Source organism: Ranitomeya variabilis, chromosome 3, assembly GCF_051348905.1.
Source record: "Ranitomeya variabilis isolate aRanVar5 chromosome 3, aRanVar5.hap1, whole genome shotgun sequence".
Classification (NCBI taxonomy): domain Eukaryota; kingdom Metazoa; phylum Chordata; class Amphibia; order Anura; family Dendrobatidae; genus Ranitomeya; species Ranitomeya variabilis.
The window spans coordinates 453,302,479-453,318,101 of record NC_135234.1 but is presented as its reverse complement, the minus strand read 5'-3'; the positions used below and the strand labels follow the sequence as shown (position 1 = coordinate 453,318,101).

At 44.5% G+C, this 15,623-nt stretch overlaps 1 protein-coding gene across 1 annotated transcript in view; it reads right to left on the bottom strand.

The window, feature by feature from the left end:
• The window catches only part of CYBB (cytochrome b-245 beta chain), a 73,597-nt gene extending 62,996 nt beyond the window's left edge, over nucleotides 1-10,601 (bottom strand). The window contains exon 1 of the mRNA XM_077296572.1: nucleotides 10,472-10,601. Coding sequence (XP_077152687.1) covers nucleotides 10,472-10,516 — 45 coding nt within the window. The 5' untranslated portion in view covers nucleotides 10,517-10,601. The remainder of the gene's footprint in view (nucleotides 1-10,471) is intronic.
• Nucleotides 10,602-15,623: the final 5,022 nt, after the last annotated feature.

The window sequence follows — 15,623 nt, the reverse complement described above, 5'->3', positions numbered from 1 at the left end:
CACACACAATCCCGCCCCCCACCACAGCACCACACATAGTCCTGCCCCCCAACACATCACCACACAATTCCGCCCCAACACATCACCACACATAATCCTGCCCCCACCACATTACTACACATAATCCCGCCCCCACCACATTACTACACATAATCCCGCCCCCCACCACATTACCACACATAATCCCGCCCCCAACACATCACCACATATAATCCCACCCCCCACCACATTACCACACATAATTCCGCCCCCTACCACATTACCACAGATAATCCCGCCCCCCACCACATTACCACACATAATCCCACCCCGACCACATTACCACACATAATCCCGCCCCGACCACATTACCACACATAATCCCGCCCCCCACCACATTACCACACATAATCCCGCCCCCCACCACATTACTACAGATAATCCCGCCCCCCCACCACATTACCACACATAATCCCGCCCCCCACCACATTACCACACATAATCCCACCCCCCTACCACATTACTACAGATAATCCCGTCCCCACCACATTACCACACATAATCCCGCCCCCACCACATTACATATAATCCTGCCCCCCACCACATCACCACACATAATCCCGCCCCCACCACATCACCACACTTAGTCCCGCCCCCACCACATCACCACACATAATCCCGCCCCCCACCATATTACCACACATATTACCGCCCCCCTCCACATTACCACGCATAATCCCGCCCCCCACCACATTACCACAGATAATCCCGCCCCCACCACATCACCACACTTAATCCCACCCCCCACCACATCACCACACATAATCCCACCCCCCACCATATTACCACACATAATACCGCCCCCCACCACATTACCACGCATAATCCCGCCCCCACCACATTACCACAGATAATCCCGCCCCACCTCATCACCACACATAATCCCGCCCCCACCACATCACCACACATAATCCCGCCCCCCACCATATTACCACACATAATACCGCCCCCCACCACATTACCACGCATAATCCCGCCCCCCACCACATTACCACACATAATCCCGCCCCCCACCACATCACACATAATCCTGCCCCCCACCACATCACCACACATAATCCCGCCCCCACCACATCACCACACTTAATCCCGCCCCCACCACATCACCACACATAATCCCGCCCCCCACCATATTACCACACATAATACCGCCCCCCACCACATTACCACAGATAATCCCGCCCCCCACCACATTACCACAGATAATCCCGCCCCCACCACATCACCACACTTAATCCCACCCCCCACCACATCACCACACATAATCCCACCCCCCACCATATTACCACACATAATACCGCCCCCCACCACATTACCACGCATAATCCCGCCCCCCACCACATTACCACAGATAATCCCGCCCCCACCACATCACCACACTTAATCCCGCCCCCTACCACATCACCACACATAATCCCGCCCCCCACCATATTACCACACATAATACCGCCCCCCACCACATTACCACGCATAATCCCGCCCCCCACCACATTACCACAGATAATCCCGCCCCCACCACATCACCACACTTAATCCCGCCCCCACCACATCACCACACATAATCCCGCCCCCCACCATATTACCACACATAATACCGCCCCCCACCACGTTACCACGCATAATCCTGCCCCCCACCACATTACCACAGATAATCCCGCCCCCACCTCATCACCACACATAATCCCACCCCCCACCACATCACCACACATAATCCCGCCCCCCAGCATATTACCACACATAATACCGCCCCCCACCACATTACCACACATAATCCCGCCCCCACCACATTACCACAGATAATCCCGCCCCACCACATTACCACACATAATCCCGTCCCCCCACCACATTACCACACATAATACCGCCCCCCACCACATTACCACACATAATCCCGCCCCCCACCACATCGCCACACATAATCCCGTCCCCCCACCACATTACCACACATAATACCGCCCCCACCATATCACCACACTTAATCCCGCCCCCACCACAACACCACACATAATCCCGCCCCCCACCATATTACCACACATAATACCGCCCCCCACCACATTACCACAGATAATCCCGCCCCCACCACATCACCACACTTAATCCCGCCCCCACCACATCACCACACATAATCCCGCCCCCCACCATATTACCACACATAATACCGCCCCCCACCACATTACCACGCATAATCCCGCCCCCCACCACATTACCACAGATAATCCCGCCCCCACCTCATCACCACACATAATCCCACCCCCCACCACATCACCACACATAATCCCACCCCCCACCATATTACCACACATAATACCGCCCCCACCACATTACCACACATAATCCCGCCCCCACCACATTACCACAGATAATCCCGCCCCCACCACATTACCACACATAATCCCGTCCCCCCACCACATTACCACACATAATACCGCCCCCCACCACATTACCTTACCACACATAATCCCGCCCCCCACCACATTACCACACATAATCCTGCCCCCAACACATCACCACACTATTGTTATTAACTTCATTTTAAGTTAATTTACCACCTGCGTAAGCGCTATTGAATGTTGTCATTATTTACTTTAGTTTAATCACCAGCAGCGTTAATTAGATAGCAATGAGCGTGCCCAGCGCTAGCTGGCTGGAAACATCTAGTATATACTGTATATATGTGTCTCTCTCTCTCTCTCTCTCTATATATATATATATATATAGAAAGTATATATGTTTTCATGAACATTTGAGCCCATGGAACCATTTTATGTCCATTTTGCAAGCAGGCGAGAAAATCTCGCTGTACGGATGCCATACGGATTACATACATAGGTTTACATATGCAAAATACGCAGCCACACCCTGCCTACGGATGACATACAGATCACTGTTCAGAGAACATTTCTGCGTATTTGGTCTATAAAAAACGGACCGTATTTTTATACGTTGTGTGTGACTCCAGCCTTAACAGAAAGGGGTCTAGCCCATTTTTGCTCTTACTGGAGAACTTGAGTTTCAATGCTCCTTTCATTTGGTGTGGGTGCTGTGTGGCGGCCATTGTTGCTGTGGTTTTGTGCTGGTGGGGCGGCGCACTCTGGAGTCATGGGGACTCAGTCTTGCAGCATGCCAAAGGCAATTAAACCCCAACTAAAGACTGTAATAAAACATAACTTTTAATATAACTATTAAAGGACAGACAATTAAGATCCGCTAAGCTAGTGTGTATCCATAACCAGAATAATAATAGGCAACCTATCTAATACACTGGATTTTTATCTGGTATCTTTAATTGTCTTAGTTTATTAAAGGGAGTTGGTGCGGCTGCTACCACTATCCTCATTCATTTGGAATTCATAGTTGCCCCACTAGCTAGCAACTAAAATAACTCCTAGTCATAGTAGTCTGGCAATGACAACCATAGAGGTCTGCTGCAGATCTCTAGTTGTCATGCCGACCCATCGGTAACCCACGATCATGTGATGGAGTCACTGTGGCGTGCTTTCGGTAAACGTGAGTTAAATGCCGCTGTCAGAAACTGACAGCGGCATTTGACTAGTTAACAGCCACAGGTGGATCGCGATTCCAGACGCTGCTGTTGCGGGCACATGTCAGCTGCATAGATGAGCTGTAATGTGCCAGGAAAGGTGTGGGCTCAGCGCCAGAGCCCACACCAAGCAGGGAGGGGCCGACGTGGGCAAACTATTATGCCCAACGTCAGAAACGGGTTAATAGTCCACTTAGGGGACTTGAAGCTGCGATCGTCTTGTGCTATACATAGCAGTGGATCAGTTATGCTATATATAGCAGATATCACGATCTCCTAAGGCTTCTTTCACACTTCAGTTGTTTGGCGTCAGTCTGCTCTGACATAGTGATGGATCGACGGATCCGTCACAATTGTTGAGAAAACGGTTCTAACGGATCCGTTTTTTTGACGGATCAGTTACTTGGGGGTTGTCTGGGAAAAGTATCTACTTTTTGGAGCATGCGCAACTGAAAAAGCGGATTGGGGCAACGGATCTGCCGAAATGACGGTCGCGACGGATCCGTCGCCCATAGGTGGCCATTCTATGGAATGGCGGATGCGACGGATCCGTCGCGAACCGCCATTTCGACGCAGACAAAAAACGTTATAATGTCCGTCAATGTCTAGACAACGTCCGCCAAATTTCGACGGATCTGTCGCATGGCGGATGGAACGGACGACCATCCGCCACAATCCGTCGCTAATGCAAGTCTATGGGAAAATAACGGATCCGCACAAAAAAATGGCGGATCCACTATTTGAGGAAAATGGCGGTTTCAGACTGACACCAAAAGACTTAAGTGTGAAAGAGGCCTAAGCCGACATTTACAGGAGGATAATAATGAAATCATCAGCAAACCTCTGGCTGTCATGACAACCCATCGGCACCCCGTGATCCTGTAACTGGCACACCGATGGGAGCATGGAATGACTTGTACCCTTGTTGGCAATTGTTAAATGATGCTGTCAAAGAATGACAGTGGAATTTAACAGGTTAAAAGCCAAAATTCCAAAGTTTATTTAAAAAAAAAATTGCGCCATTTTCTAATACCCGTAGCATCTCCATTTTTCATGATCTGGGGTTGGGTGAGGGCTTATTTTTTGCATGCCAGTTGATGTTTTTAATGATACCATTTTGGTGCAGATACGATCTTTTGATCGCCCGTTATTGATTGTAATGCAATGTTGTGGCGATCAAAAAAACGTAATTCTGCCATTTTTACTTTTTTTTCTCGTTACACGGTTTAGCAATCAGGTTAATTTTTTTTATATATATTGATAGATCAGGCAATACCAAATATGTGTATATTTGATTTTTTAATTATTGTTTTATTTTGAATGGGATGAAAGGGGGGTGATTTGAACTTTTATATTTTTTATTATTTTAATATTTTTTAAAACTTTTTTTTTACTTTTTGCATGTTTCAATAGTCTCCATGGGAGACTAGAAATTGTTCTACTTCGATCGCCTCTGCTACACACAGGCTATCAGATCTCCTGTGTGTAGCAGAAATGCTCACTTGCTATCAGCGCCGACCACCGGGCTGCACTCATAGCAATCTAGCTATGACAACCATAGAGGTCTGTTTGTCATGCCAACCCATTGGTAACCCTCGATTATGTGATGGGGTCACCGATGGGCGGGATAAAGGATACACTTCCGGTAAGCACAAGTTAAATGTCACTGTCAGAGATTGACAGCGGCATTTAACTAGTTAACATCAGCGGGTGGATCACGATTCCACCTGCGGCTGTTGTGGGCATATGTCAGCTGTATAGATTAGCTGTCATGTGCCCGGAAAGGTGCGGGCTCCGGCGCTGAGCCCAAAGAGGGGGAGTCCGACAAGGGAGTACTATTACGTCCAACGTTGGAAAGGGGTTAAAGTTACATTATGGCTGATTATATATCAGTCATTATCTGCCGGGAAAGATGTGAGCGTGGCGTGCAAGCCTGCATCAAAGGCAGTGATATGACTTTTGATGTATAAGTACAGCAAAGGCCGTAAAGGGGTTAAGCCTAAGAGGAGCCATATTTGAAATGTGTCTGTGGATAAATACCCATCTTCTAGTCTCTGGCTGGAGAGTTCTATGACCTGTGGAAAATTCTTAAAGGGAATCTGTTAGTAGGTTTTTGCTATTTATTCTGAGAGCAGAATAATATAGGGCACAAAGGCCTGATTCCAGGGATGTATCACTTATTAAGGTGTGTGTTGTAACTTCACTGCAATCTGTATTATTTCAGCAGGAAATTTACACTACAGGACTACATTTCACATGCTAAACAGTCAGACTAATCTGTGTAACCCTGCCCCCAACACTGACAGCTTGCTGACAATTCTCAGTACACAGGAAGCTGCCAGTCAGTAGTGTGGGTGAGGTTATACATAGTCCAAAAGTCTTCGCTTTGCTGCATCTACATCAGACAAACAAGGATTCTATCAAAACTACAACAAGCATAGTAATTGATAAATCACTGGAATCAGGCTTTCTTGCCCTATGTATAATATGCTGCACTCAGATTATATAGCAAAAACCTGCTGACAGATTCCCTTTAAAGAAGTTGTTAGTTTTCAATTAAGCTTCTAGCCTGTCTGTAATTTGTTAAAAAAGCAACAAATCGTGCTGTTCTCACTTTCCCCGAATCTACCGTCAAAAATCTGCGGCTGCACCCAGTGTCTGACATTGGTGGTGGTGCTGATGTTACCTTGACAGCGCAGCAGCCAATCAGTAAGCAAAGCAGCTCTCCCATCGTAGACAGAATGCCCCCTTTATGGCTGCTAAGCGCACTGATTGACTGCTGCGCTGTTGACATGACATCAGCACTGGCACCAATGCCAGATACTGCGAACAGTGGCGGAGACTCACTAAAGCGATTTGTTTTTTTATTATAAACTGCAGCCAGGGTAGAAGCTTGATTGAAAGGAAACAACCCCTACACGATCCTTTGGACATACCTTGTAGACGGAAGTGTTAAGGGAATATTCCAGCATGGTGAATAAATCAGATGGGTTATATCATGTATTGAGGGTCAGCTATTACTTATCACTATAACTAACACTACAAAGGCACTTTGTCATCACTTATAAGAGAATTTCTAATGATTGATTATGTATTTATCCCCTACTTGTGGACAAGACATAAGTAAGATATATCACTCTTGACAGGTCACTATAAAGCCTTGAACATATCAAATGATGACAGCTTGTTTCATCCATTTCTATGAAAACACATAGGGTCTGATTCTTTAAGGTGGTTTACCATTACTCAGATGACTCCTTTTCAATCACTATATTTCGCCCATGTAATAGCAGCCTATACTCACCTCTGGTGGGATGTTATGTCAGGTGAACTCTGCAGCCAATCAATGGCTACTTTACTCTCACTTCCTTCAGATGAAACTGACACCAGGGAGAGAAGAGCTGCTGCTGCTCTCTGACTTCCTCTGAATGAGAGAAGAGGCCACTGATTGGCTGCAGGGCATGCGTGAAATAACAACGTCATAACAATGTAATGCAAGCCCGGGGGCATCACTGTAACGGAGCCTGCACCGAAGGTAAACATAACTGCTGTCATTTTACATCGGGGAAATATGGTGATTGAGAAGGGGTTGTCTGAGTAGTAGACAACCCCTTTAAAGGGAATCTGTCACCCCAAAAATCGTATATGAGATAAGGCCACCGGCATCAGGGGCTTATCTATAGCATTCTGTAATGCTGTAGATAAGCCCCCGATGTAACCTGAAAGATATGAAAAACAAGTTATATTATACTCACCCAGGGGCTGTCCCGCTGCGGTCCGGGTCCGGCGTCTCCTAGCTTCATACGATAACGTCCTCTTTTTGTCTTCTTGCCACGGCTCCGGCGCAGGCGTACTTTATATGCCCTGTTGAGGGCAGAGCAAAGTACTGCAGTGCGCAGGCGCCGGGAAAGGTCAGAGAGGCCCGGCGCCTGCGTGAGCCCCTGGGTGAATATAATCTCACCTGTTTTTCTTACCTTTCAGGTTATATCGGGGGCTTATCTACAGCATTACAGAATGCTGTAGATAAGCCCTGATGGCGGTGGCCTTAGCTCATATATGATTTTTGAGGTGACAGATTCCTTTTAAGAATAGCATTTTCTAGGCCAGTCATAATAAATGAAAGCTGGTGTAAGATGCACCTAATTTATTAGGAGGCCCATGCCTCTTAAAATGAATCTGTCAGCAGGTTTTTGTTATTAAATCTGTGAGCAGCAGAATGTAGGTACATAAAGAATGATTCCAGTTATGTGTCACTTACTAGTCTGCATGCCGTAATTTCAAAACAATCAATGTCTTACCAGCAGTAGATTATTTTTGCAGGGTTAGGTGTCACGTCCAAACCAGCTAATCTGTGTAGTCCTACCCCACCAATGATTGGCAGCTTGCTGACTATGTACAGTGTACACAGAACGCTGCTAATCAGTCATGTGGGCGGGTTATACACAGCTTGGCATTCTAACCACTACAATAGAACTACAGCAGAAAAAACAGGGATTTTATCAAAATTGCACAAAGCAGTCCAGAGAGTGATACATCCCTGGAATCAGGGTCTCTGCCCCAACAACATGCAGCTCTCACATTACGTAGCAAAAACCTGCTGAAAGATTCCTTTTAATAAGGAAGCATTTTTCAAGTGCTGTGCTCCACCTGCTGAAATGTTACTCAGATCAAGAATTGGAGTACATTTCTCACGTAACTTACATCCCTATTGCTTGGCAGGTTTTGTCATGACCTATCCCTTCCAACTCAGTTCACTTTAGCAAAGATGGCCAAGACTGTCGTAAAAATGCCAAATGTCACAATATTTTTGTTACAAAATTTTGTGACATTTGACGGTGTTTTACCCCAGAATATTGTCAAAAATACCTTCATGGATCGGGCCAATAGACTACAAAACACTTGTCATTCCTTCATATATTGCAGCATGACATGCAGTTAACAATTCAAAACGTTATACAGTACACTTAGAGAAATTAGCTAGTAGAAATGATGTAATATATCAGGTGCTTTCCCTGCCTTTATTGAAACCCTTGGTAAGTTTCCGACATCTATACAAAGTGTTTGATAAAACTCTTATGACTAAAAGAGGATTGTTGGAATTTACACTATATTATCTTATTACATCTTAGTTAATATATATATGTGTGTATATATATATATATATATATATATATATATATATATATATATATATATATATCTATATATAAGATATATAGATATAGATATATTTCTTTTAGATCAACAAGACACCAGGCAATTAATTGAGATGGATCACCACACAATATTCTGAAATTGGCTGTAAAGTGATCAGATCTACACAGAGATGCAAGCAATGGTTTTCAACCACAAAATGATCAACCGCACAAGTCTTCGGTGTAAGACGGGCTACATGTCTCCATATAATTATTTACTTGAGAACTGTCAGCATATTTTATTCACAAGCTGCTTAGAAGATAGCAAGGTGTATTGGTTTTATACAAATATTTAGCTTAGATATCACTTAAGCGTTAAGGCATATTTTGTACAAATCTATTATTTCAAGTAATTTGTCAGTCGATTCAAGCTGCCCGAATCATGAGCAGCTTGAATAGGAGGCGGCTGCACAATTGTAGCCAGGGATATTATTCTCTTAAACGTTCCAGAATATTAGAGAAAATATAGTTAAATATGGCCGGGGTCTATAGGGGTCCCACCTCAGGTTCTCCCAGCACCACTGCAGGTAATTGACGGGTTTCTCCCTATGGCCGGGGTCACACTTGCAAGTTCAATGCAAGAAACTCGCGCATCAAGTCCCGACACTGCCGCCGGCACTCGAGACTGGAGCGTTCAGCTACGTAGAAATACATGCAGCCACACACTTCGGTGCCGAGTGCCGGCGGCAGTGCGACTCATGCGAGTTTCTCGCATTGAACTCGCAAGTGTGACCCCGGCCTATGGAAGAGACATTTCAACTGATTCAGTCACCTCTACCAGCGCTGGGAAAAGCCAACAGGGGTGGCACCGGACTATTGTCATCTCAGCCCGATCTCTAAAGTATATTTTTCTATTATACCTGCCTTCAATTCGTCAGTTGGGCTCTGACTCATGCTGCTCCAGATAGAAGGTGACAGGTTCCCTCTAAATATTCTTAGGCTATGTTCACATGTTCAGGAGTTATTTGTGTTTTTTTGGGTCAATTTTGGGATCATAAACATGGAAATAAAAGGTATCAGTATAGAAGATATTCATTTGAATGGGAATGGAGGTGTCATAAAATGTCTTCCGTTTGTCTCGTTTCCGGTTTTTAGGTGCATCCTAAAATATAGTCAGCCAAACCTTGTAGGGGAAAAAAAAAATAGTAATAGGATCCATATTGTTTTTACATTGAAGTCTCTGGGAAACGCATCTTAACAATAGTGGTCTGTTAATGGATCTGTTTCTTAGGACTGCACATGCACAGACTAGTGGAGGTGATCAGAGACACATCTGGTAAAAACATGTCCATTAAAAATAGAACGAAAACGAATGCAAAGGGGAAACCAAAGTATCTGCTTTATAATGGATCCATTAGTTTAAAAGTTGCATCCACTCAAAAACGTGTATGTCTCGTTTTGATCTATTTTTGCTCTACTGGTAACAGGTCAAGTAATACTATTATACCGGATCTGTTACAGTCAGATGATAACTGGACAAGTGAACAAAACCTGAGCTTTAAAGTTGATAAATTAAATCGTGCAAAAAGTATAAAAACTGATAAAAGAGATTAAAGTCTGTTTCTTAAAAAAATACATTAGATCAACTGAATGTTCTCACCTTTGTTACAATGCATTGTAATAACTCATTTTATGCATCTAATAAACTGCTAAGTGTAGTCTAGAGATTGTACTCGGTCGCGATTTGTCTACTTACAATTACAATGATGGAAAGCCCCTCATTTACCACCCAGTTGCTCATCTTTGCAGAGAGTCTCACCACCTCCTCAAGCTGTAAAGACGACTACTGCGTAGGTACAGTGTGAAGCAGCTGTAAGGGAATATATCCAAGAGGAAGTGAAAATGCAGTTTCCTTTTTTTCATACATGACCAGCCTCTGTGATTACAATGTAGAACGAATGAACATCAAAAAGTAAAATATCTATACTGGGCAGGATTTCTACAACATTTAGATGGCAATGTATTTTGCAACACATAGCTAGATGAGATGATTTTCGGTATGTCGACTGTTTATTAAATTTTCTTAATGACCAATATTATATTAAATACTTTTCTCAACGTACTTAATTTAGGGTGGGCATGTCATTGATTTGCTGCAATGTTTCAAACCCTTTTACCACCAGGAATGCAGTTGATAAAATTCCTCAACTTCTGGGCTTGATTTCTCAAGAAAAAGCGATTTTTTTTTCAGTGCCATGTAAGGCCATGGAATACTGACAGAGAAAAGTCCTTGAAGGAATGTACCAGGATTTGACATTGCTTTAGGAAGGAGTGATGTCTTCTTCACAAAAAAAAATCACAATTATTGACACAAGGGCAGGTTAAGCTACAGTCCCACCAGGGTGCAAAGAAGCTCTGATGCTATTATTGTTTTATGCTTACTTTTATGGCGCCATCATATTCCACAGTGCTAATGATATTGTTATCACAGTCCCCTTGGAACTCACAACATAAATTGCCTTCATTATGTCTTTGGAGTGTGGGAAGAAACCCACGCAAACACGGGGAGAACATACAAACTCCTTGCAGATGTTGTCCTTGATGTGGTTTGAAACCAGGACCCCAGAACTGCAAAGCAACAGTGCTAACCACTGAGCCACCGTGCTGCTATAAGAAAACAAGTCCCATATGTGCAATATACTGAAAACATTTAATCATGTGATGTAAGGTGCCACTTGTTCTTATGTATTGCACCATGTTGGCTGACAGTCTATTGGTCAAGCTCATTCTATTAGATCAGGTAGTCATTTTCTGAGTACACCCTACAAAGTAATGACAACCCATCCCCACTCAAGGCCAGATTGCATCCTGCAAAATGCTAAACATATTGAACTAATAAATCCAGTACAAGCTGCTCAAGTGGTCTGCACCATGATTGGAAGCAGTCACGTCCCATTCTGTGGTCTACAGACACAAAATAGCACATCATAAGAGAAACATCTCCAGAACGAGAGATCATAGCTTCCAGTCCCAAAGCACATCACCAGATTGGCCTGCAACAGGGATATCACTGAGTGAGTGTGACTCAATTTACTATTTTAAAAGCTTCCTGTGGTTGGCAGTTTTTGTTAACAGACAACCTCTATAATTAAAAATGAATGGCAATAGGATGTCCAAATAAATTTGAGAAAATTTGGAGCGGATGGAACTCCTCTCACCTCACTTTATAGACTTATGGTTAATTGCGTTAGTGCAAAGTGTCAAATCTCTTTAGATGTCAGGCAGGGGAAGATGTGAGCTTATTGTTAAAGGGCAGAAAAGTAGTTAGTAGGATATAGTTGTAGTTTTGGTTCAATGACTGTAATTTTTCATGACTTCATATTGGGTTTGTACGGTTTAAATGGAGTAAAAGATATGTTGAGTACAAATTGTGATTTTTAATTATATATACAATGTACATGTTCCATATTGACTGTAATGCTAATGAACACAAGTATGTATATTGTGTATTTTCACTTTCTGGTTAATAAACGAATTTAAAAAAAAAATGAATGGCAATGAATCATAAGTGCCATTACATTTTACCTTCAAAGACTTACAAAACATTTCTAATGGAGATTTACGTTTGCATTTACAGGTAGTTGGAGATCTGGCATATTTTCTGTCTAGTAAGTGTTCACAATGTCTACAAATTCATGAATGTGCACCTACGTCTTAGGTTATATTTTTCACTCCACATTTCTATTCTACTGAATTTCAAATTCCAACAATAGTAAAGTACCGTATTTTCCGGCATATAAGACGACTGGGCGTATAAGACGACCCCCCAACTTTTCCAGTTAAAATATGAAATCTTCTTAAAAGTCGAGGGTCTTCTTATATGCCGTATGTCGTCTTATTGGGCCGCTGACTAATGTGCCTTTTGGGGGGGGAGTGGTCCCGATGACGAAGAGAGGGGGCGTCTCACAGGAAAGTGTGAGTGGAGTAGCCCCCTATTACCTCATTGCGGCAGCGTGGGGGTCTCTGTGCTGGGAGCGGCAGCTCCTCTTCGTGCCGTGGGGCGGTGCATCTTCTTGCAGCGTCGGGACTCCTCCGGCATCTCCTCAAGGCCCGGAGGCACCGGCAGCTCCATTGCTGCGATGCGGTGGCCTCCGGGAAAATGGCCGCTGGGGGCGGCGCATGCTCAGATTCAGATCTCGTCTCCCGAGATCTCGGGACGAGATCTGAATCTGAGCATGCGCCGCCCCCAGCGGCCATTTTCCCGGAGGCCACCGCATCGCAGCAATGGAGCTGCCGGTGCCTCCGGGCCTTGAGGAGATGCCTGAGGAGCCCCGACGCTGCAAGAAGATGCACCGCCCCACAGCACAGAGCCCCCACGGCACGAAGAGGAGCTGCCACTCCCAGCACAGAAACCCTATGCTACCGCAATGAGGAGCCGCCGCTCCCCAGCACAGAGACCCCCACGCTGCCGCAATGAGGTAACGGGGCTACTCCACTCACACTTTCCTGTGAGACGCCCGCTCTCTTCGTCATCGGGACCACTCCCCCCCACCCACCATATGCACATTTGTCTGTACCCGGCGTATAAGACGACCTCCGACTTTTAGGAAGATTTTAAGGGGTTAAAAAGTAATCTTATACACCGGAAAATACGGTACCTGCTGTTCTTGATTCTAAACAAGAGCAACCAACAAGCAAAACGTCCATTTACACTGTAAATATACTTTATATATCAACTGCTATGTGCAAGTTTCATATACACATGTTGTATATAGGCCACTAAGGAAATGCCGCAATCGTGCTTGTGTAAACTGGAAATGACAGTACATAATAAAACAGTAACCATCATAAGATGGGGGATTGCATCATCTGCAGTAGTTTACTGCATATGTAATAAACCGCTTATTTCCACTGATATTATAGTGGTGAAAGAAGGAATTTACAAGACCAACAATACAAAATCTTTTCAGTTTAAAAGATATGGAAATGCGAAACTTTCTCTCTTTTCCAGGACAGACCACTTTGTATAAAAGCTGGAGCAAAGAAGCAGTTGCTCAATTAGGGCTACTTGGTGACTTTGGCTGAGTCCATAGGCCACAAGATCAAAAATCGTTAGTAGTCTGTGCCGGATCACAGCATAATCCAAATGAATGGGGCCGCATTGCAACCACTATGGGACTATGAGAACCAAGTCGCAAAAAATCATACCTAGCTGGAAATTGTACGACTTGCTTGTCATGGTGTCAGTATCCTCAGGGGTCATAATGTGACCACATTCACTTATAGTTTCATAGTTTTTAAGGTTGAAGGCCATCAAATTCAACCTATAACCTAACATGTTGATCCAGAGGAAGGAAAAAATACAATTGGGCAGATGCTAATTCCCCCAAATTAATGAAAAAACACCTTCCCAACTCCACATTCACCAATTAGACTAGTTCCCTAGATAAACACCCCATCACTGAATCTAATGTCCATAACCTTTAATATTATATCTTTCAAGAAAGGCATCTAGACCCCTTTTGAATTTTAGTTGTAAATCAAGATCCAAAAAGTATTGTTTCTCCTTGCGGAGACTGACATGTTAAGCATGCCAAGATGAGGAGACTTAAAGCCGCAATGCTCCTCCGGGCAATATGCAAATTGTCTCTTCAGAGAGGAAGACGTCTAGAACTCTGTTTTGGGCTGTCATTATAATAATGTAAGCTTTTGATCATTTTGCACATGATATCTATTATAAATACGTCTTAACCCGTCAAGTTTTCCAGGAGGAAGACGTTTAAATATATAATAGCGTCTCTTGTGCTGAAGGTTTTTGTGTCTTTTTGGTCACTTACTGAGCACTTTTTGTCACATCTTTAGCTGCCTGCATTTTTTAAATTTATATACACTGCTCAAAAAAAATAAAGGGAACACTTAAACAACATAATATAACTCCAAGTAAATCGAATTTCTGTGAAATCAAACTGTCCACTTAGGAAGCAACACTGTTTGACAATCAATTTCACATGGTGTTGTGCAAATGGAATAGACAACAGATGGAAATTATTGGCAATAATCAAGACACACTCAATAAAGGAGTGGTTCTGCAGGTGGGAACCACAGACCGCATTTCAGTACCAATGCTTTCTGGCTGATGTTTTGGTCACTTTTGAATGTTGGTTGTGCTTTCACACTCGTGGTAGCATGAGACGGACTCTACAACCCACACAAGTGGCTCAGGTAGTGCAGCTCATCCAGGATGGCACATCAATGCGAGCTGTGGCAAGGTTTGCTGTGTCTGTCAGCGTAGTGTCCAGAGGCTGGGGGTGCTACCAGGAGACAGGCCAGTACACAAGGAGATGTGGAGGGGGCCGTAGGAGGGCAACAACCAAGCAGCAGGACCGCTACCACAGCCTTTCTGCAAGGAGAAACAGGAGGAGTATTGCCAAAACCCTGCAAACTGACCTCCAGCAGGCCACAAATGTGCATGTGTCTGCATAAACGGTTAGAAACCGACTCCATGAGGATGGTCTGAGTGCCTGACGTCCACAGATGGGGGTTGCGCTCACAGCCCAACACCGTGCAGGACGCGTGGCATTTGCCACAGACTACCAGGATTGGCAAATTCGCCACTGACGCCCTGTGCTCTGCACAGATGAAAGCAGGTGCACACTGAGCACATGTGACAGACGTGACAGAGTCTGGAGGTGCCGTGGAGAGGAATCTGCTTCCTGCAATATACTTCAGCATGACTAGTTTGGCAGTGGGTCAGTAATGGTGTAGGGTGGCATATCTTTGGAGGGCCGCACAGCCCTCCATGTGCTCGCCAGAGGTAGCCTGACTGCCATTAGGTACCGAGATGAGATCCTCAGACCCCTTGTGAGATCATATGGTGGTTCCGTTGGCCCTGGGTTCCTCATAATGGA